At 50.5% G+C, this 22,067-nt stretch overlaps 1 protein-coding gene across 1 annotated transcript; it reads left to right on the plus strand.

Annotated features, from left to right (window-relative positions):
* Positions 1-4,266: 4,266 nt before the first annotated feature.
* Pomgnt2 (protein O-linked mannose N-acetylglucosaminyltransferase 2 (beta 1,4-)) lies at positions 4,267-18,779 on the plus strand. Its single transcript, XM_028767375.1, has 2 exons — positions 4,267-4,378; positions 16,512-18,779. Exon 2 carries the CDS (start codon positions 16,621-16,623, stop codon positions 18,361-18,363), a length of 1,743 nt encoding a protein of 580 aa, XP_028623208.1. The 5' UTR covers positions 4,267-4,378; positions 16,512-16,620; the 3' UTR covers positions 18,364-18,779.
* Positions 18,780-22,067: the final 3,288 nt, after the last annotated feature.

The raw sequence follows: 22,067 nt of genomic DNA on the forward strand, positions 1-22,067 counted from the left end.
AGAGAGAGAGAGAGAGAAATATAGTAAAGTACTTTTTGTTTGTTTCCTTGTTGGGTTGGGTTTTTTCAACACAGGTTTCTCTCTGTGGCCTTGACTGTCCTGGAACCTGCTCTGTAGACCAGGTTGGTCTCAAACTCACAGAGACCCACCTGCTTCTGTCTCCTGAGTGCTGAGATTAAAGGAGTGAGCCACTCCCACCTGCTAAGTAGTTTTAAAGGCACGTATTGCCTCGTTCTACCTGAGACACAGAGAGTAGGCAGGCTCACAGAAAGCATAGGCTGTGTCTGGCGCTGGGAGATGTTCACAGAATGGGAAGTTACTGTCTAATGGTTTCAAAGTGTCTATTTTACAAGATAAAGGGATTCTGTGGACAGACATTGGTGCTGGTTGTCCAGTACAATGGATTTAACACCACTGAACTGTCCATTTAATAACTGATACAGTAAATTTTGTTACCTCTATATTACTACAGTGAAAACTGAAAACATAAAATACAATCATGTGATGTCCTAGCCTAACATGCTTCTTTGGTCTCTCAGACCTCGAGGTCAGCTTCCGTGACGGAGTGCTCTGGTTCAGACACACCATCTGCTCTCACTTAGTTCCAATCCTTCTTGTTTTCTTGTCATCTCTAGCTCCATCATGCAGTTCTGGTGCCACAGGGCCTTTCCACATGCTTGTTTTCTACCTTAAATGCAGCCTCCATATCCCTTCTGCCCCCACACTGTTACCTTCGGAGAAGCTCCAGTTCCTCTGACAATAGTGTTGTAGCTGTTTGCTACCCAAGCCCTCAGGGACTCTTCTGTAGTCACTGGTGTTATTGTGTGCAGTGTGTTTCTCTGATGAACACTGGTCTTCCCAGCCACATTCTGAGCTCAGTCACTGAGCATCTGCCTTATTCTTTGCAGGTGCCACAGTGGGTGGCACAAGGCTCCTTACAAAAGGATACAGTAGTGGAGACACTTCAGCCGGTGCCTCAGGTGCTGTTGGCAGCCAACCGCCTCCCTCCCTAGGGCCTCCTAGGATATGGAAGGCTCCCCAAGGCAGACACCAGGATACTGGCACCGCCTAGTATCTCCGTGATTTTTTCAGTCGATACATGTGGAGAAGAAGGAAGTGCTAATGCTCCCAGAAATAGCCTTAGCTCCTCCCACTCATTAAGTGAGTGACTGAAGAACATTCTTCTGCCGCCTCCAGAGCTCTGAGCTAAGCCACTGCGTGCCCCAGTGGTGGCGTTAAGGCCCCTGTACTGCCTGCCTTCCCTTTTGGCCTCGCTTCTTACCCCTTAGTTGTGGCTCCATTACCTCCTCTCACTAAATCCAACTTCGAAGAATGACACAGCAAACGGGAGCGGTAGAGGCGAGCACACATACAGCCGGGATTCCTTCAGCGAGCACACATACAGCCGGGATTCCTTCAGGGAGGTTTCATGTAGCATCGCCTATGTTAGCTGGGCTGTGATCACCTGGAACTGAGACCGGAGCATGGAGCTCTCTCCGTGCAGGGCCTTTGACGAGAAAGCACAGGGGACAGGCAGCTAATGTTGGATTCCTTCCCACCCCAGGGGAGCAGTGACATTTCTGCTCTAACAAGCTGCCCTTGGCTTGTTTTGAGAGTTCTCTTTCCCTCTTAGGACATGACCCTCCTCTCTGAACTGGTGAATTTTAAAGCATTGGTAAGATCACTTACTGTCTAAGGCACACTGGCATATCGGTGTTCTTGCTATTTTTGCTTTAACAAAATGTCTCTTTTACAATCCAGGATCACGTATTTAATGGAAGCACAAAGAATAGGACAAAGTAAATTAAAGAGACTCCTCTCCAGCTGACAAAACCAAGCCAAGAGCTGGCAGTGTCTCCTGAGAACCAAGAGGGGACCGTGAGGGCAATCCAAAGAGCAGGACAGAGGCCTCCTCGCCAACCCCAGAATCTTTCAGAATGTCAGTCGGGCGACTGTTCTATCCAGCTTGGCTGTGAACCAGCAGGATTCAATCACACCAGAAGTCTCTTAGAACATGTACAAAGCAAAGCCAGTGAGCTTTCACCTTCACTTTGACTGACAAGGGACACAAATGCCTTGTCTGAGGTTGTGCGGTCTGAGAATGCACATTGCAGATGCCCTGACCATTGGCAAACACCCTACATGGTGGATGAATTGAGGGAAATGACACAGACTGCAATGGTTCGTCTTCATTGTCAGCTTAACTGGATTTAAAATCACTATGGAAACATGTTTCTGGGTGTGTCTGTGAGAATGTTTCCAGAAGGATTTAACTGAGGAGGAAGGATGTACCCTCTACGTGGACAGCACCATCCTAAGGTCTGAGGCCCAGGACTGAATGAACAGAGAAAGCAAGCTGAGAAGCAGAGGTTAGTCCTCCGCTTCCTGTCTTGATACAGTGACGGCTGCCTCAGGCTCCTGCCTCCATGCCTTCCCACTGTAAGGAACTGTGTCTTCAAACTGTGAGCCAAAATAAAACCTTGTTCCCTTAAGGAACTCTGCCTAATATTTTGATACAGCCGAGATAAAATTAACTAATATAGTGTTATTTATATACAACCTAACTAATACAGTGTTATTCACATAAAACTAAAGACCCAAGACTTCCTCTTCATTCAGTAGGAGATTTGTAGCAGCCAGCTGTGCTGCTCCATAGAGCATCTGAGGCCTCAGATGACATGTCCCCTAGATCTGTAAATAATCTCCCAAAAGACTTTGGGTTGTTTATAACGAAAACTTGGAGTCTCCATGGGAAACACTGAGCAGTCTGTCAGTCTTCCAAGCTTTGCAGGTATTCATTGAATTTGCTTGACCTTGGTAATTTGACTTGGATACAATGTGTTCCGATCAGAACCTCCAAAGGACTAAAAAATTGTGAAGGCTTATATTAGCTATTTTGTATCACTATGGCCAAAATGCCTGAGACAACTTCAAGAGAATAACTCTCTCAGCTCATGGTTTCAGCAGGTTGGATCCACACTTGCTTGGTTCCATACGCCTGGGCAAACCACGTGGTTATGGGAGCATGTGACTAGCAGCCAGAAGGGAATGCCGGCACTCAGGTCATTCACCACGCCCTCCTTTTATTACCTCGGGGTTTCTAGCCAACAGGACAGTGCCATTCATACATCAGAGTCTTCCCAATTCACTTAGTCCTCTCCAGAAACACCCTCACAGACACACCCAGAAGTGTCCCTCAATCGTCTCCCAGGTTATTCTAAATCCGGTCAAGTTGACAGTGTGAGTTTAACAAGGCTGATGAAAACACACAATGATGTCCCTGACTAAAGGGGATCCTGGAGGAGGGACCAAGTGGCTCAGAGAATACAGACACTTGCTCAGAAGCTTCAACAAATAGATGCCAAGCCATTTGAAAACAATAGACTACAGAGAGAAGTCCTCCCTCCCTCTCTTCCTCCCTTAATATATACCCCACCCCCACTCTAGTTCTCAAAAGGATAAGACTACACATGACATTTGGGTCGTTGTGTCAGAAGTGTCGCATTTTCCATTTCTCAAGTGAGAAATCCAGCAGTTTCGGTCAGATCCACCTGATGTCAAGTCTGAGCCCCAACGCTGGCCTCCCAAATCCACTCATAACCCGCCACCAGTTTGGCTGTAAAACTAAATGTCAGTGCCCAGAAAGAGCATATGACAGACCTGATAAGATATCTGACAAGAAGCCTGGTAAGGGAGGAGAGATCCCTGGCTCAGCTTTGAGGGAAGACAATCCGAAGTTAACTGAGCCACTGACGCCTTCAGTGGTGACCATGAACGATTCTGTTCAGTCTTTGTGCTCGTCTGCAGTGACTACATATTTGTTAGAGGTGCCTTTGGAGGCCAGAAGACGATTTCAGATTCCGTGAATCTGGAGATACAAGCGCTTTTGAGCTGCCGGACACAGGATCTGGGAACGGAGCTCAGGGCCACCGGAAGAGCAGAAAGTGCTCTTAACCACTGAGCCATATTTCCAGTCTCTTCGTGAGTCTTAAAAACATGTTAAGGTATGGATTATTTTTCCTCTAATAGATTACATATGGATATTGCTGTACCCTGCATTTAAATTTATTATCAGAACTCTCATAATTGGGTTAACAGAACCCTAAGAAGAGCTTCGGGTCTTCCTAGACGCGCTACTGCTGCTCGCTTGAAAACTACAATTCCCAGGATTCTGTGAGCTGAAGAGGTGATCCCGGCCGAGGTCCGAGGGGCGGGTCCCGAGGCCGGCGCACGCGCCCCAGTTCCTGAGTTTGAGCTCGCCAGCAGGGCAAGCACACTGGGGACACCTGCGACACACGGCGGCAGGTGGGTAGTGCAGGGTCTGTGGCGCAGCTGGGCCCCGGGCCCGGAGCGGACGGGGCGCAGAGCCCGGCTTCAGGTGAGGCGCTGGGCCGGGCTGGGCTGGGTGCCGGGCCCTGAGCTGCAGGGGAGGCCGGCGGGCTGGAGGCACCCAGGGCAGTAGATGCCGCCTGCAGCAGGCGCCGAGGTGGGAGGGGTGGGCCTGAACGGTCCGGCCCCTGAGGGCGCCCTGGAGCTTTCGGCTGGAGCCTGCACTGCCGCTGACAGCGGGGACGCACATGCTCGTGCCTGGGAAAGAACGCTGCACATTTGGCACAGGTGGCGTGAAGCGAGGAGAGATGAGCTGTGGCGGCCTGGGCTGCGCCAGCTGCGTTTGAAGCGGTGCCTGGGTCGCCCGGTCCCTGCCCCTTAGGCTGCTGGGGCTCCGTAGGGAACCACTTGGGCTGTCGGAGTTAGGAGTTTGTGTGTTTGACAATGCTGGGGTGGGGGGAAGCCACTGACGGAGGATGCCTGTAGGGTCTAACTCATCATTAGTGGGTCAAAGTTTGGGACCCTCCACCAGAATCATGCTGCAGGTGGTGAGCAGCCAATATCCTCTGACCTTATGCCAGCCAGCCCCCAGAGCCTGTTGGCATAGATGATCTTAGGCTTAGGGGACAAGTGAATATTAGTACAGTTCATTTTCCATGTGTGAACTGTTCCGGGCACTGGATAAATCTTGGCTCCTTTACCAGCGATGTTTCCTTAAGTAACTCGTTCACTTTCTCTGGTCCCCTCCTTCATCCTCTGTAAGACAAGAGTGTATGTGGGGAACCCTCTTCGAAAGTTGCTGTGAGGATTCCATGAGGTAATGCTGGCAAAGCTTTCTGTCTGGGATCTACGCAGTGGATGCATCAAATGTTAGCATGAGCGACCACTAACTATATAGAAAAGGGAAGGTTGGAGTTCCCGTTCCGGGTCCTGTCTTTTCCACAGACTAGCTGCTCCCAGGCTGCCAGGATCTAGAAGATCTCCCAGCCCCCTCCCCCCCCTCTTTCACATGAAGGATCTGAGTTCCAACTGGTGAAAGCGTTAGAAGAGAATTGGGTCCCATATTCTCAGAGGCGAGAGCTGTGAGCCCCGGGGGGCCTTGAGAAGGGAGGGAGCTGGTGAGTGGGTTCACTGTGGATGAGCGTCATCCCTGTGTGCTGGACTGTCAGGGCCTGTCAGTGTTTTGTTCGCTAAGGATGAATCTAAATCTTCATGCATGCTGGGCAAATGTTCTACTGCACCCCGTTCTCTCTCTACTCTCTGCTTTGATTCACAGTCTCATTAAGTTTCCCAGGCACACCTGGGAAGTATGATCTCCCTGCTTCATCCTCCCCAGTAGCTGGGACAGCAGCCCTGTGCCGTCAGCCCAAGCTGACGACGACGTGTTTCTAACCAGCCTTCTGGTTGGCAAATTCTTGGTTTCTGAAATAGCAGTAATAGGCAAAGGCTTCTAGAGAATACTGAGAGAGCCAGAATATTAAATTACTCAACACTCTGTTCCCCAGAGGCCTTGTCAGTCACCTCACTGTAGTTGTCTGGAGGGACACTCTCCCTCAGGAAATGCTAAAATGATCCCCAGAGTTTTTCAGATTGGGTGAGAGATACTGTCGGGGAAGGAAGAATCCAGACATGCTATCCTTCAGGCTTGAGTTTGAACGTCAGGCCCATCCCATAATAGCTCCAGTGTACTGAACCATACATATAGCAGTCCCAAGCACATGCACTTTAGTGTGAAATGGGTTTCATAATGCCTACCTTAGGTTGTAGCAGGAATGAGACCACATATGCAGACCTTAGCTTGCTGCCGACATAGAGTGAGAGTCAGTAAATGGGTTTTTATACTGCTGTTGTCTTATAGAGTTGGATAATTGCTTCTGTTGGATCACTGGGTCCACAAACTTGGGACCTCCCCTGCAGAATAGTATAAGCGTCCTGTCTCAGACCAGTATGCAGAGGCTCGAAGCAGTTAAAAACTGGTATTGTTTAGCGGGACTCACCGGACATCTCTGATTGGACATTACATTCTCCTCTGCTGCTTCTGTGCTCTACTGTCCTGGGACGCAATTAGGAAGCATGCCAGGCGTGTCTGTGTTAAAGTGGAATCTGAGCAACACATTTAAGTTAAAGCTTGACGCCACGTGTCCTGTTGCCCCATGAATGGTGATACTGAAGGAGGTGGTCCCGTCGGTGAGGCCAGGGGTGAGGCATTAGGAAGAGACAGCCTGTAGGAAGACCTCCTTAGCTCGGGACCATGTAAGTGGGTAAGCCTGCAGCCTGGGTAGGACCTAGAACGCTTGCTGTGGATGGTGGTGGGGAAGCCCTTGTTTATCTGCCAGGGAAGGATGAGAGGTATGTGCATCTCAGGCAGAACCCTGTTTAGGGAGCAGAGTTTTGGGGGTGTGAGGGAGTCCTGTGGTGAGTCCCCAAGCAACCACTGGATCCCTGGCTGCCTGAGAGACCTCACTTATAGAATAAAGACTCGGGAGAATTCATTTTCAAGGACTCTTTTAGTTCTAAAAGGTGGTGGTTTTGTAATTGTGTGTTGATGGCTTAACCTTCTCAGCCCAGCACCAAGGATGTGGGAATAATTGTCACCCCAGCTTGTTACCCTGACTCTTTACAGTGAGAGAATACCCACAGCTTCCTAAGCCACCAGCCACAGCCAGGTGTTTGTCTGCCTGGGTGAGAGTAATTACAGCAAGAAGCCTCGAGTTGCTAGGTTACCATCGAGGCCTGTGGGTCTGTGTTTCCAGAGCCTTCCACATCTGCTCTGCCCTTGAGTCAGAAAACCTCACTGCTGTGAATTCTGCCCTGCTCCAGCACTGGAGATTCCATCTGATAGGATGACAGCTGGGCATGCAATGGACTTTAAAAAAAAAAAAACAAAAAACAAAAAAAAAACGACCCTTGGAGTCAGAGACATGTCCGTATCCTGGTGACCTGGATTGGGCTATAAGACCTGAAAGTGCAATTTTCTCATACTGAGAGAAAACTAAAGTCTGGAGTTGTAGTTTGGTGGTTTGCTTAGTACATAGACCCAAGTTCAACCCCCAGCGCCACCACAGGGAGTTGGGAAGCCCCCAGGCAGTGCCTCAGCAGATGAAGCAAGGTGGTGATCAAACTGGCCTTACCCCTTTGCACTGGAGGCCAGCCAGTCTCTCCCTGATCTGGCCAGGACATGGATAAATCTTTCCATTTTCTCTGGATTCTCACTTTCTTGCCGGTACTGCCCTCAGGCCCAGTGTGTCTATAGGTAAACCAGGTCTTCCATGCTGCCTGTGGTGACAGGTGTTGGTGTAGCTTCATGACAACACTTGGGCTTTCTCTCCACTCTTTAGAATACCCGTGGGTGCACTTGAGCCTTAGTCACACCTCAGGAAGGAGGTCACGACCCTGGCCTGCAGAATGACTCTACTGTTGTTGGCATTGTAGTGCAGGCTTTCTGTGGATTGCCAACTCACTAGTGATAAACCATACCCAGGGACTTCACTGGAGGTTTGAGCAGGGACCAGGGCACATCCTGAGGTGGTTTTAGGAGCTACCCACAGCTATTTGGGAGAGTGATACAGCCACTATTCTATGGACCTAAAGAAGCTGTCCAGGCTTTTCTCAAGAGGCCTGCCTTTTCCTCTGGCCAACAGGATGACATGGCACTACCAGTGACCCTCATTGGAGGCTGTTCAGACTACCCTTCCCTTACCTGGCCTTATCTTACACTGCTTTCACGCCACAATGGTGTCTACATAGGCTGGGGTAGCTTTTCCAGAAAGTTTAAAGAGTGGACACTGTCTCCATCTGCACTGTCTGAGAACTTCAGCTTGAATGTCATGTTAGCAAAAGCCAGAGTCAGCAACATTGAGCCTTCAGTAGTAGCAAGGGATCCTAGGCTGGATCTGTTTCCTTGTGGCAGTAGAAACTCATTCAGAGGACTGTGAAGCTGCGTAATGATGTTAGAACATTTTTGAAACTGAGGACGTGGAAGAATCATCTGGAAGTTTTACTAAAACATGGGTTCTTAGGCCCAACTGAAAGAGTCTGGGTCATTCATATGTGGGCCACATGCATAGAAAGAGTTGCACCCCATCCCTAGAGCAAACTCTAGAACCCTGCCTGTTCCTTTACTGTGCTACGTAGGGTTCAGTTCCCAGACCCTTCCTCACCTGGGCTCCCCCAAGGTGAGTCTCACGAAGATTCATGGAGTGAACTCAGGGGTCAAGCATGTAGACTCTGATATGACGAAACACCAGGTAAACTCAGAGTGAAGCACATGTTAGAAAGTATATCTGTCTGGCTTAAAAATTAAGGTTGGGGGTAGAAAGATGGCTCAGAGGTTAAGAGCATTTGTTGCTCTTGCAGACAGCCAGAGTTTGACTCGTAGCACCCACATAGGGGTTCATAACTATCTGTAACTAGCTGCAGAGTATCCAACATCCTCTCTGGCATCCATGGGTACCATACACACGGTACAGTATGCGCTTGCAGGTGAAACTCTCATATGCATAAAATAAAAACAAACTTGAAAGAAGCTGCCCCAGATTGGGAGGTGAGATATGACTTTTCATCCTGGCTTGGATTTTGGATACAGCATAGGGACCACTGACAAAAATAGCATCATCAATATTAATTTTCTTAATTCTCATGTTATAAGAGAAATACAGACTTAAGTATATAAGGGGAAGATGTCAGCAGAATTTTCTTGGTTTTGTTTGACACAAGGTCTTGTTAGGTATCCATGCTGGTCTCTGCTTCCAACTGCCAGGGTTGCACATGTATGCCACCCAACCTGGCTTCTAGTTTAGTTTTAAACAGTTCAGAAAGGAGTTTATATGTGACAGAGCGTGATGAACGTATTGACTTAGGAAAGAATCCGGGTAAGAATGAAGCAGAGGTTTTCTGTAATCTCCGCAAGTGTAAGGTGGTTTCCCATCAGAAGGTGGTGATTACAGGTTGCAGACACTGGAGGCCGCCCCCACGAGCAGGCATCTTACCCTGAAGTCCCATGTGAGCCTGGGCACCTTCTGTTTCACCATCTGTAATATAAATGAAGAGTGTCACTGTGGTGAAGCAGAGGACCCTGTGTCTAGAGTGGGCATCAGCTGCCGTGCGGCGGCATCGTCATTAGAAGAGAGGAGACAGCATAGTAATGAGACCCGGGGAAACCCGAGCTGAGGCTGCTCTCCAGTCTCCTGTCATTAAGGCAGCTTCTGGATATCTGACAGCCACCAAGGGGCTAGCCTGCAAAAGGCTTTTCGAGTTCCCCTTGAGCCTGAGGGCTTTTTCTGATGAAGCCAGGCTTTCTAGCTGCCTCATCTCCCTGCTGTCTCCACCCTGACGTTCTCACTGGACTGTGCATGCCTTAGGCCAGGAAGGCTCTCCAAGACTTAGAGGTCTTGTGGTTTGCTGGACAGTCAAGAGAACTGGACACAGGGATACAACCAACCCACACCCCTCTAAGCTGTTGCCCAGAGCTCATCCACACACCTTGAGGTAGAGCTTCTCTGGGTCTCCTGTTGTACCTGTGTGTGCTGGACACTCTCTGGTGTTCATAACTGTCTCTCCTACCATGGGTGTCTCCTGGAGTCCTGATGGATTCATTCTCACTGGGGTCTAAGTCCCATGTGACATGGATGTTTGGGGACTGAGTAGTCCCTTAAGAATTGCTTTGGATTTCTTTCCCTGCAGTTTCACTCTAAGAACTTGGAATATCATATTCACTGTGCCCTGCATGAGCCTAAGACAGGATCACATTCTCCTATCTACAGCCCTATGGTGCTGCTCTGTCACCACAGAGGAGGTCGAGTCAGCTTCCAGTGACCCACTTGTGTCAAGCAGAGGTGGGCACCAGGCTGTGGACAGATGTCTGTGTCACTAGAGAACAGTACCCTCGTGAGAGGGTTGCAGGCCAACAGGGGAGGCCAAACCCACCTCCGGCTCAACCCGGCCCTCTTTCCTTCTGCACAAGCAGGGCAGGGGCTAATCACCCATCACACCAGGGCAAAGGAACTTGAGTCCCTTGGGAGTTTTTCCTTTAGGAGTTGGAACTCATTCATGGTCACAATAGCTGCTAACACAGGATTCACACGCCTGCTCTGAGTTCAAGGGGTCCTCTCCCAGGTCAAGAGATTAGGAACATGAACAGGGCAGGGAGTGAAAGGTGGAGAGGTGGCTCAGTGGTTAAGATCCCTCGTTCTTGGTTCACTAATATCTGTAACTCCAGGGGAACCCAGAACCTCTGACCTCTGACCTCTGACCTCTGATCTCCACGGGAACTGCACTTTTGTCCGTACAAGCAATTAAAAATAAAGCAAAAATCTAAAAACAAAAACTGCAAGCACATGAGGTCAGAACTTCTCAGTGCGCCTTCTTAGTTAAGTGCTAAGTGCTGTGAGGGCACTGGGCCTGCCTGCGTCTTACTGAAGGGTGACAGCTCCCAGGAACACCTATGTGCTTTATGTGTGCATGATTTCCCACAGCCGTGGGTTCACATGTAGTTTTGGTGCACATACAACCAGCCTGTAACACACGCCAGGCTGTGTGCTACCAGGTTAACTGGAAGGTCGTTGGGGGTAGGGGACCGAGGAGACTGTTCTGAGACTCTGACCTGGCAGAGTGTGTTTAATAAGTTTACCCACTCAGAGCAGCAGGACATTCATGCCCTACTCAAAGCATCCATAGTTCACTAATACACACATGCTGTGTTTAGGCTAAAAGTATTTCTCAGTGTCAAAGGATGCTACCATTTTCAGTTATAAATGTGGACAGTTTTTAAAAGTTAAGTTGCTGTAATGTTAGTGTAGAACCTTGCCAGGAGCCCTGCTCTTAGGGGAGCGATGGGTGGGCAGTTGTTTCTGATATTCCTGAAGCCCTTTGGGCCAGAGCTTAGGAGCAGACACGCATGCACCTGATCCCACCAGGTGGCCCGAGGCCAGCCATCCCATTCTTGTCTACACGGTACAGTTGCCAGAAATTACAAATGAGCGCTTTGCACATAACCTGCAGGAGAGACTGACCTGTGTCGAAGCCCTGACCACGCTCATTAACGTTGGACTTCCACCTCTCGTGCTGTGCGAAAGTTTCTGTTGTTTAAGGCCCTGGCCTGTGGTGGTTAGCTGCTGCAGGCTCAGGTGGGCACCAGGCTCTGAGCAGATGTCTGCTGCCCGGTCAGGCTGTCAGCAAGCGGAGCTGTAACTGCCTCCAACCCAGGCCCTGCTTCTCACTCTCCCGCTGGAAAGCTTTTCTGCTTTTCTGCTCTGTGAGTTTGCAGCCTATACCGTCATCTAGGAATCCTGGGATGGACACTTCCTTCTTTTCAGACTGTAAGGCCCATGTGAGTGTTTCTGCATCTGGTGCTGGCTGGGACATTCAGGAAGTGGAGCCTGTGTCTGTGCTAGATGTCCAGGTGAGTCCTGTCAGCACTAGATCCTGCCCTCACTGCCTGGCTGTCTGCAGGTATCAGCGTTATTGAGAGTTGAAATCACCTGGGGTCAGTAGAAAGCATTCTTATGTCTGCCTATATTTAAGGGCTTTGTGAACACATTTTTAAGTCTCTTGTTCATTTGTTTCCTTTCTTAAAAAAGGGGGAAAAAAAAGCCTTGTTGTATCAAGCTTTGTCTTGGCTGAGCCACTAAACTGAGTTCATCCTAACCACACTTCCGCTAACGTTTCCAACTGTAGTGGTAGGAGGGAGACAGGGCCCAAGACCCAGATGAGGAGAGAGGTTTAAAGAGGTGTAAGGAGCCAGGTCAGGTCTCGAAGCCTGTTCTCAGCAGAGGCTGCAGGTGATCACGTGTCACAGTGAAGCAGAGGGAACAGGAGATGGGAGTCACTGGCAGCTGTGACTGCTTCTCAGCACAGGTGCCCTGCTCTGGCCACTGAATCTGGTCAGATATTACAGGGCCCCAAGTCTCCCCAGCCATAGCGAGCTTCAAGGCCAGCGATGTTCTCCAGTTTTGTGTCTGACACATGCACAGACTTGGCCCGTGCAGAACCTCACTTCCTGTTCTGTTCACATTGGCTTAAGATTCTGGACTCTGTTCCATAAACATGTACACATTATCACACAATTTACATGTCCTTAGACATAAATTTGCATATGCATATATATTGGGTGTGCATGTATATGTGCAAGTGCACACATAGTGTACCAGTCACCTCCCCACACACTGGCTTGTACATACGATCAGTGGGCAGTCAGATGAGCTGGCCATGACGACCCACCCTGCGCTGTCCGTTCTGCTATTGGTAGCACACCATGCTGTGGTTGATCATGTCCAGGGTTGGGCCTGTCCCCATTGTCCATCCATCCAGTGCCTACCATTGGGACGATGAAGGAGGGAAGCTAAGGTCTTTTGTCATGAAAGACTTGAGGACACAGCTCTCCACTGAGTCACAGCTCCAGGCCTTAGCTGGCATTTTTGAGGGAGGCTTGTCTCCAGGGTGAGTCTAGATTCTGTCAAGTTGCCAGCAAAGACTCACCGAGAGCCTGGCTTCTCGTGGAGATGGAGCGTGGGGCTGTCTCTCTGCAGATCTCACATGGCACTATGCTCTGCCTCACCATCCTCGACTCTCCTGGAAGTACGGCCCGCTGCACAGGCCAGGGTGTTGCACACAGCAACGTGGCAAGGGATATGAGTGGTGCTGTTCCAACTACCCATCGCCTTGGACCCCACACCAAGGAGATGGGGTCCTGAAAATGACCTGACTCAGGCCATGGCGCTGTGCCTCCCTTCCGTAGCAAGCGTATTTTCCATGTAGGAAGTTTGTTTCTAGTGGTCTGGGTTCCTTGGGTAAAATGGCCTAAGTTTGAATTCTCAGCACCCACATAAAAGCCATGTACAGCGGCTTGTGACATCTGTAATCCCAGTGCAGGGGCGGGCGTGGGAGCCAGACAAGGACATCCCACAGTGGTTAAAAACACTTGTTCTTGCAAAGAGCCCAAGTTTGGTTCCTAGTTCCCACATGACAGCTCACAGCCATCTGTGAGTCCACTTCCAGAACATTGGATGTCCTTTCGGGCCTCCAAGGGCCCCAAGTACTCATGTGTCGCACAGACATAAGTGCAGGCAAAACACTCATACACATAAATAAAAATATCTTTAAAAATTAAATAAAATGGAGAGTGGTCAAGGAAAGTACTTGTCCTTGCCCATTGGCCTCCGCAGGCGTGTGCACATGCACACTCTCACATGTTTACACACTTACACACGTAAGTTTGTTTCTGAAAAGTTTATTTATAGCCCTCTCCCTCCTTGATGACAGAGCAGAGGAGGGATCACAGAAACTGCTTCTGTTAAGGGGCAGAATCATGGTCTGACTCTATTAAATGCTCTGAGGCCACTTCTCAGAATAATGTTGACATTGGAGACGGCATGTCTGAACTTCTCTGCCTTTACACTGTCTCCATAACAAGACTTGGTTGGGAAAATCATCAGGGAAAAGTCACAACCCCCAGCCAGCACTCAGGGAGACTTGTGTGAAGGAATTACAGATCTCTTACATGGGGTGGGGTTCCTTTTCCTGGCGTGGTACAGGCAAGGGGTTTGTTTTAGGTGTGGCTGTCATGGATGCCACGTATGCTAAGACAGTGAGCAGGGCCTGGCTGGAGGGCACTTATTTTAAGGTGTACATGGTAGCCTTGCCCAAGCTGGAAACAGGAGACAAGCTCGTCTTTCTCTGTGCGGAATGTCCATCACAGACCCTCATCCTGTCCAGAGCCTATCTGTTAGAATGCTCTGGGCACTTGGAACCCAGAGGATGGGTGTTTCCTTTGGTCTTAGCAACATGCTCACCTGCAGACCCTAAAGAGCCAGCATAGATTTTTAGGGACAGTGGATTGAGACAAAACATGTTTTCCCAGGCGGCTCCAGCCTCTCATTCAAGTAGCCTACCAGCCCCCACTTACCTTTGATTAAAACTCTCCCTGCCTCTGTCTAATGTCTTAGTTCTGATCTTGCTGACTTAAGTAGAATGCTACAGTGCAGTTGGAATGGGTGTGGGGTCATGCAGGAGAACGTGGGAAAGACAGGATTTTATCCTGCCCACTGACTGCCCTACACCTTAGCTCCTGCACAGTGACAAAATCCAGGGCTGTTAGAAAGGACACTCTAAAGCAAAGATGGTGAGCAAGTCTGTCGTCTGTCCTCAGTCCTGGTTCACCTGAGTGAGTGTAGGCAGTCAGAAAGGCTAACCCACATAGCTGCAGCCTTGCCCCATGGGTGAGCCTCAGAGAACAAGCCTTCAGACAGTCCCAGCAGGGAGAAGTGTGGGTTAGCTACACTCAGTCGCTTGGTTCAAGTCACTTGGCCTTGGTTCGGGCTGCCTGACTGTAGGTAGCAAAGGTGGCTGAAACCCAGTCAGTCCTGGTTTAGACCACAGGAGGTTCTAGCAGAATGATTACTCCCAGAGTTTCCCATCTGTCCTACCCTCTGGCACCACCATATTGGCAGGCCATAGGACAGGTACTCACATCTATCTAGAAACACCTTCCATCCTCTGAGAGTCCAGAAACAGCCAAGTCCTGTGTCCGTCCCTTCTCCATCCAGGGTCAGATACACACTAGAGCTGACCTGAGTCTCCCGCTTTTTCCCGCTTTCTCCTGCTTTCTCCTGCAGTCCCGTTTCCTTCCAGCAGATGGCACTGGTGTCAAGCTGCTGATGCTCTGTAACTGGTTTGCAGTGTCATGAGGTTTCTAAGGAGATTGTGGGGGTCACAGGGAAATGGGTGCAGCATCGTTCTGCTGGGGCTGAGCACATCACTCAGAAATCTGAGCCCTCCTGTCAGGTGCCTGTCTGTGATAAGCCAGAGCCCCAACTCAGTCTGAAAGTTCTCTCACAACAGGAGGCTTGGCGACATCAGAATCCCCGTGTCTCTCCTGTGTGCTGTCTTTAGCATGCTGTCTCTGCCCTCAAACCAGTTTCCTTGTGGTTGGCAGCCACAGGACACCCCTTTCCTCCTGCCCATTGGGTAGGAACATGGACTGACTTCTTTACCTCGTCTGATCGGTCCCTCTTAGACAGCAGGCTGCTGGGTTGGCCCAGAAATCCAGAAGTGAGCTCTGGCACCCCAAGAGCCATACCTCTGCCTCCTCTGGGTCCCAGGAGATTCAGCACAAGGGCTCAGAAGTGTGAACACACGGAGGAACTCCTTAGGAAGAGTGACATAGACAGAAATGACCATCTCACCGCTGGCCTAACCTGGAGACCCAGGAAGCGAGGGCCGGTACTGCCCCAGTCCAGTGTGCCTCCACTGGCCACCCTCACTGACTCGTCTCTCTGGGGAGATTTCTGTGCTTAGATTTGAAACACTGTTTCAAGGAGCAGTGTTGGGCAGCAGCTAGCCAGCTCCTGCCTAACACTGCCCAGCCTTGGCTCTGAATCATGAAGGCAGAAGAGTGCCCAGGGTGCTTCTGAACACACATGGCTTATGTGACCCTTTACTGATCATCAGGGGTCCCAACCCTTTCCATTGCACTGGAGGATTCACCTCTCGGGGGACCTAACTGAACAAAATGGTTCTTTTTGTACATCTTGTTTGGAAATCTTGTTTGGGTGCCAGAATTTCAACTAAGGTATCAGCTCCGACCACCACAGCCTACAGCCTGCGAACACTTGCTGTTCCTAACAGGTGCCTGAATTCTAAAAGAAGGGCTACCCAGGAGGCCGAGTGAGTGAATGTGCCTGGCCGGTAACCCCCAGAGTCTCATTCCTAGCTCTAATCCCCACACAAATGTAAGGGGTTCTGTTTGGAGATACATGTTGGCCCAAAACCTATACCTCACTGAAGTTCTGCAGGGCTCTGGTGGTGGTAATGTCTTTCCTCCATGGCACAAGTGTGTGTAGCATACTCCTCTTGGCATCTTCAGCGGCTGTTGAAGCCACAAGGTACTTTACCTCAAGGCAGAACAGACTCAGCCAGCTGCTACTATTGGAAGGGCGGGGGGGGGGGGGGGGTGTTCATCTAGGTAGAGGCAGATGAGTGATGCAGGTGTAATTAGAAGGATGGCATGTGCCCATGAACACACACACATATAAAAATAAAACGCAAAAAGCCTAGAACCTGTCATTTGACTCACATCATGTTACCGGGGAGCTTTGCTGAAGAGGTAGGTGGGTGTGGAGGAAGCACACAGTGGGAGTGTGCTGCGAGTCCTGGCTGGGTTGACTCCTCTCTCTCACCCTTTGCAGGCCTTTTCTGGTCCTCCAGCAGCAGACAGGGATGGATGGGTGAAGCCCACTTGGGCTGTGGCACTGCCCAGCAGCCAGCATCTCGCTGAGGCCCCCTGGTGGCGGGAGGATGCACCTCTCGGCGGTATTCAACGCCCTCCTGGTATCAGTGCTGGCTGCGGTCCTGTGGAAGCACGTGCGCTTGCGGGAGCATGCAGCCACGCTAGAGGAGGAGCTGGCCCTTGGACAGCAGTCCCTGGATCCAGTCCCAGGGCTGAGGATCGACTACCCGAAGGCCCTGCAGATCCTCACGGAGGGCGGCACCCACATGGTGTGCACAGGCCGCACCCACACGGACCGCATCTGCCGCTTCAAGTGGCTCTGCTACTCCAATGAGGCCGAAGAATTCATCTTTTTCCACGGCAACTCATCTGTGATGCTGCCCAACCTGGGCTCCCGGCGCTTCCAGCCGGCCCTGCTGGACCTGTCCACTGTGGAAGACCATAATGCTCAGTACTTCAACTTCGTGGAGCTGCCTGCCGGAGCCCTGCGCTTCATGCCAAAGCCAGTGTTTGTGCCTGACGTGGTCCTCATCGCCAACCGCTTCAACCCCGATAACCTCATGCACGTCTTCCATGATGACCTGCTCCCCCTCTTCTACACACTGAGGCAGTTCCCCGGCCTGGCCCAAGAGGCCCGGCTCTTCTTTATGGAGGGATGGGGCGAGGGCGCCCACTTTGACCTCTATAAACTCCTCAGCCCCAAGCAGCCGCTGCTACGTTCGCAGCTCAAGACACTGGGCCGACTGCTCTGCTTCTCCCATGCTTTCGTGGGCCTGTCCAAGGTCACCACCTGGTACCAGTACGGCTTTGTGCAGCCCCAGGGCCCAAAGGCCAACATCCTGGTCTCTGGCAATGAGATCCGCCAGTTCACCCGCTTCCTAATGGAAAAGCTGAACGTGAGCCACGCGGGGGCGCCCCTGGGGGAGGAATACATCCTGGTCTTCAGTCGCACCCAGAACAGACTCATCCTGAACGAGGCAGAGCTGTTGCTGGAGCTAGCACAAGAGTTTCAGATGAAGACAGTGACGGTGTCCCTGGAGGACCACACCTTCGCTGATGTCGTGCGGCTGGTCAGCAACGCCTCCATGTTAGTCAGCATGCACGGGGCCCAGCTGGTTACGGCCCTCTTCCTGCCCCGCGGGGCCACTGTGGTCGAACTTTTCCCTTACGCTGTCAATCCTGACCACTACACCCCGTATAAGACGCTGGCCACACTGCCTGGCATGGACCTGCAGTATGTGGCCTGGCGAAACATGATCCGGGAGAACACAGTCACACACCCTGAGCGACCCTGGGACCAAGGGGGCATCACCCACCTGGACCGGGCTGAGCAGGCCCGCATCCTGCAGAGCCGAGAGGTCCCCCGGCATCTCTGTTGCCGGAACCCAGAATGGCTATTCCGGATCTACCAGGACACCAGGGTGGACATCCCATCCCTCATGCAATCCATTCGGCGTGTGGTGAAGGGCCGGCCGGGGCCACGGAGGCAGAGGTGGGCATTCAGCTTGTACCCAGGCAAGGTGCGGGAGGCTCGCTGTCAGGCATCGGTGCACGGTGCCGCTGAGGCCCGCCTGTCCGTGTCCTGGCAGATCCCGTGGAACCTCAAGTACCTGAAAGTGCGAGAGGTGAAGTATGAGGTGTGGCTGCAGGAGCAAGGGGAGAACACGTACGTGCCTTACATGCTGACCCTGCAGAATCACACCTTCACGGAGAACATCAAACCTTTTACCACCTACCTGGTGTGGGTCCGCTGCATCTTCAACAGGAGTCTCCTGGGACCTTTTGCAGACGTGCTGGTGTGCAGCACGTAGCCGGCAGACCATGGCCAGGTCTCAGGAGGGTATCTTGCAGCTCAGCTTTCCCGGGCCCACGCTAGCAACTGTGGTGATTAATTATCTATTTATTGAGTAGGCTTGCACTAAGCCTGCTTCCCGATGTGTGCTGTCTGCAGAATTCTTCTAGCCCTGAAGAAATAGTGCCTGCTCTCTGTGCCACCCCTACCCAGGAGGAATTCCTTAGTGTCGAGGAGAAGGCATAGCCGGGTCCCAGGGATCTGCCCTTGCTAATAATCGTGCTCTTTCCTGCCGCTGCCTTGGTGCAGGTCCTGCCTTGTAGAAACAGTGGTCATCTGGTTGGTGGGGAAGGCAGATAATTGCGAGTTTCATCTGTAGCCGAGTGACAGGTGTGTTTGGAGCAGTCATTAAATGATTACGATTATCTTGCCCAAGTCTTTTCTGATGCCTTATTAGCATGCATGAATTATACCTTGTAATCCGTTTCATACGATGTTTCTGTGCACATTTATAATACATTTCAATACCATTCACCTCAGTAACCCTTCCTGTCCCCCCTTCCACTGAGCCTTTCCTCTCTCCAACCCACCTTCCTATTTTCAAGTCCCGTTTTGTCTTTGTGAGTCAACAAATTTCTTAGGGTTGCTGACAAGCACCTGGGTGAGGGTTTGTCTGCGAGGGCACCTTACCATTGACTACACAACTAAAGAAAATGTCTCCTTCCAGACTCTAACCAACCATATAAATCCTCAGTGAGGGACGCTGCCCCGGGAGCTCCTCCCATTTTCCGAGAAGGTATAGATTGGCCTGATCTTGGTTGGTCACCACAGCTGCTGTGAGTTCAAGAGTGCAGCGGCTTAGTCAGACCCAGAAGTCCGTGCTCCATACCCCAGCTACTCATTCTTGCCCCTTCCATATGCTCCTTGAGCCTAGGCAAGGGTGACAGATGCCCACAGATGAGCACTCAGTAGTCATTCTCAGCACCGTAACCAGTTATGAGTCTCCAGGCGCTGCTGGCCACTTCAAAAGGAAGGCCCGACAGAGCCCACGGCAGCACTGATCCATAGACGTGCTGATCCGTAGGCATGGGATTATCCAGAGGATAATCTCATAGGTGTGTCATATCCGTGAAGCTCAGCAGCAGTAGCTTCCCTGGGAGAGAGAGCCCACACACTCCCCAGCCACAGGCTTCTAACAGGTTCCAGCATCAAACCTGAATTCCCTCATGTGGAATGGTTCTCAAATCCAACCAGGAGGCAGTTGGTTTTCCCATAACAGACCTGCCCTGTAGCATCAGGGGGGACCATCTTGCCTGGCTGTTTGCTATTATCTGCAACCACATAAGGTGGTTGATATGCCCTCGCCCAGCAGCCTGCATAACACTTTATTCTATGAGGGCAGTGAGCAGGGAGTGTTGTCTTTTATAAAAAGAAAGAAGCCAGAGGTATGTTTGGTGGAGGCGCGGTATGGTGTGGGGGAAGGAGGTGCCTCTGCGGGCCCATGCTGAGGGACCCTTCCCCCTGAGGGACCAGCCGCGCAGGATGATACAGAATAGAGTTTATATAGGACATGGGGAAGGGAGTTGAGGGGTAGTAAAGACAGAAAGGCAGAGAGAGAGGAGAGAAGAGAAGAGGAGTAGAGGCTGCCCATGCGCATGTGGGGGGGGGGGGGAGAGGAGAGGAGGGGGGTGGGGAGAGAACAAGAGAAAGAGAGTAAGGAGGGGGCAAGCAGCCCCTTTTATAGTGAATCAGGCATACCTGACTGTTGCCAGGTAACTGTGGGGCTGAGCCTAGAAGGAATGTCAACAGGAAGAAAGATGGATATCCCATCAAAAGTTCCATCTTGATGTCTCTTGTGTCCTGACACAGCTGTTTGGTGTTTCCAGCAGAAGGGTTTCGTCATCTTATTCTAGCGGACAACTAACAGAGGCAATTACCTGTATCTGGGAGTGGCCTAAGGAGCCAACTTAAGCTACAGGTCAGAGAGAGAACACCTTGGGCAAGTCTTATTGGATAGCAAGAAGCAGAGTTGGCAGTCAGTACTTTCAATTTTGATTGTCAAAGGAGATGTCACCGTAGGATAGTATCAGGACTGTGAAGGGAGAATGCTGGGAAGAGCTCATTTGATGTGCCAGATGTGTGGCCAATGTCTCACACAGGTGATGAAGAAGAGGGCATCCATGGGGGAATAGCCATAATACCCACGTTTGACCTGGATAGTGCCTGGTGGTGTGTTCTCCCTGATCATAATGAAACTATAGATGTGCTCTCATTAAAGCCAGGAGTGCAATGTGCACACGGCTGAACCTTTTTAATCTCAAAAGACAAAACCAGACCCAACCAAAGTCCTAAAACAGCATAAATAAGGAGAAATTAAAATATAAAACTGAACATTCAGTTTTCTACTTAAAGACTATTAAGAGGCATATAAATAGTTATCTAGAGGGCTTAAAGAGAGAACTCAGCAGAGGTCAGGAGAACCAAACTTCAGTTCCTGGCACTCACGAGGCAGCTCACAACCGTTGTAACTCCAGTTCCAGAGGCCCCAGGGACCTCTGCTGTCTTCTTCCAGCACGGTGTGCATGTGATGCACAAACGTACATGCAGACAAAACACTCATACACACAAAAGAGATGCTTAGGTGGACACTCACACCACCAAGCAGAATATAGCCACTTGGATTAGAACAGTGTCCAGTTTTGAAGCAGGGACGTAAGAAACACGATGAGTGGAACCCAGCACAGTTCACAAAAGGCCTCTGTGTGCTTGGTTTTTATCTGATGAGAGTATACTTTGAGCCGGGAACAGAATAGACTCTTGAATGGAATCTGGGGCAACGAAACTTAAGTGATCTCCCAACACAGACCTCTCTCACATGTGATTCACACAAATGAGCACTGAAGTAAAAGAAGTAAACAATGGCATTTCAGTGACCCAAAGGAGCAGAGCCTTTCTAAGGCATGAACCCCAAGAGACTCACGGGCTAACATGAACAAATTGGACTGCACAGAATCCCAGCTTCCTATTGCACAAAAGACAAACAGGTCAAGTCACAAATGGTGGACTGAGGGAATCACCGACAAGTCTAATAGCCAGGGCTGAGTGCAGCTCAGATTCAAAGCTCTCTAGGGCACAACCAAGGAAGGGACAGACACAGAACAGTCAGCCCAAAACACACACAGTGTCTAGCATGGAAATGAAGATAATGTCTAGGGTACCACAGGGGACTCAGGTTTTACAGCAGTCTTCTCCCTCCTGGAAGGATGGCTCAATGGTTTAGGGCATCTCATGCTCTTTACAAGGGTCTACAAAGAGTTCAGTTCTTAGCACCTGTACAATGTGGCACACAACCACCTGTAACTCCACTTCCAAGGACTCTGATATCCTCTTCTGGCCTCCATAGGCACCTGCACACATCTGGTATATACTCACAGACATAAACATAAATTAAAATTAGTGCCTGGAGAGGTGGCTCAGTGGTTAAGAGCACTGCCTGTTCTTCCAGAGGATCCAGGTTCAGTTCTTAGCACCCACATGGCAGCTCACAACTGTCTGTAACTCAAGTCCCTGGGGCTTGACACCCTCCTCTGGCTTCCATAGACACTAGGTACACACGTAGACCACATATATATATAGTCAGGGAAAACACCCATGCATGTAAAAATAAAATTTGAAATTTAAAAAAAATGAATCTTAAAAACTAGACTTCTTTGGTTGGTATAT

Source organism: Grammomys surdaster, unplaced genomic scaffold, assembly GCF_004785775.1.
Source record: "Grammomys surdaster isolate TR1022 unplaced genomic scaffold, NIH_TR_1.0 172, whole genome shotgun sequence".
Lineage (NCBI taxonomy): Eukaryota > Metazoa > Chordata > Mammalia > Rodentia > Muridae > Grammomys > Grammomys surdaster.

What these genes read in the sequence shown, in the direction of transcription:
- Pomgnt2 (XM_028767375.1), top strand. Translation starts at nt 16,621, where the DNA reads ATGCACCTCTCGGCGGTATTCAACGCCCTCCTGGTATCAGTGCTGGCT.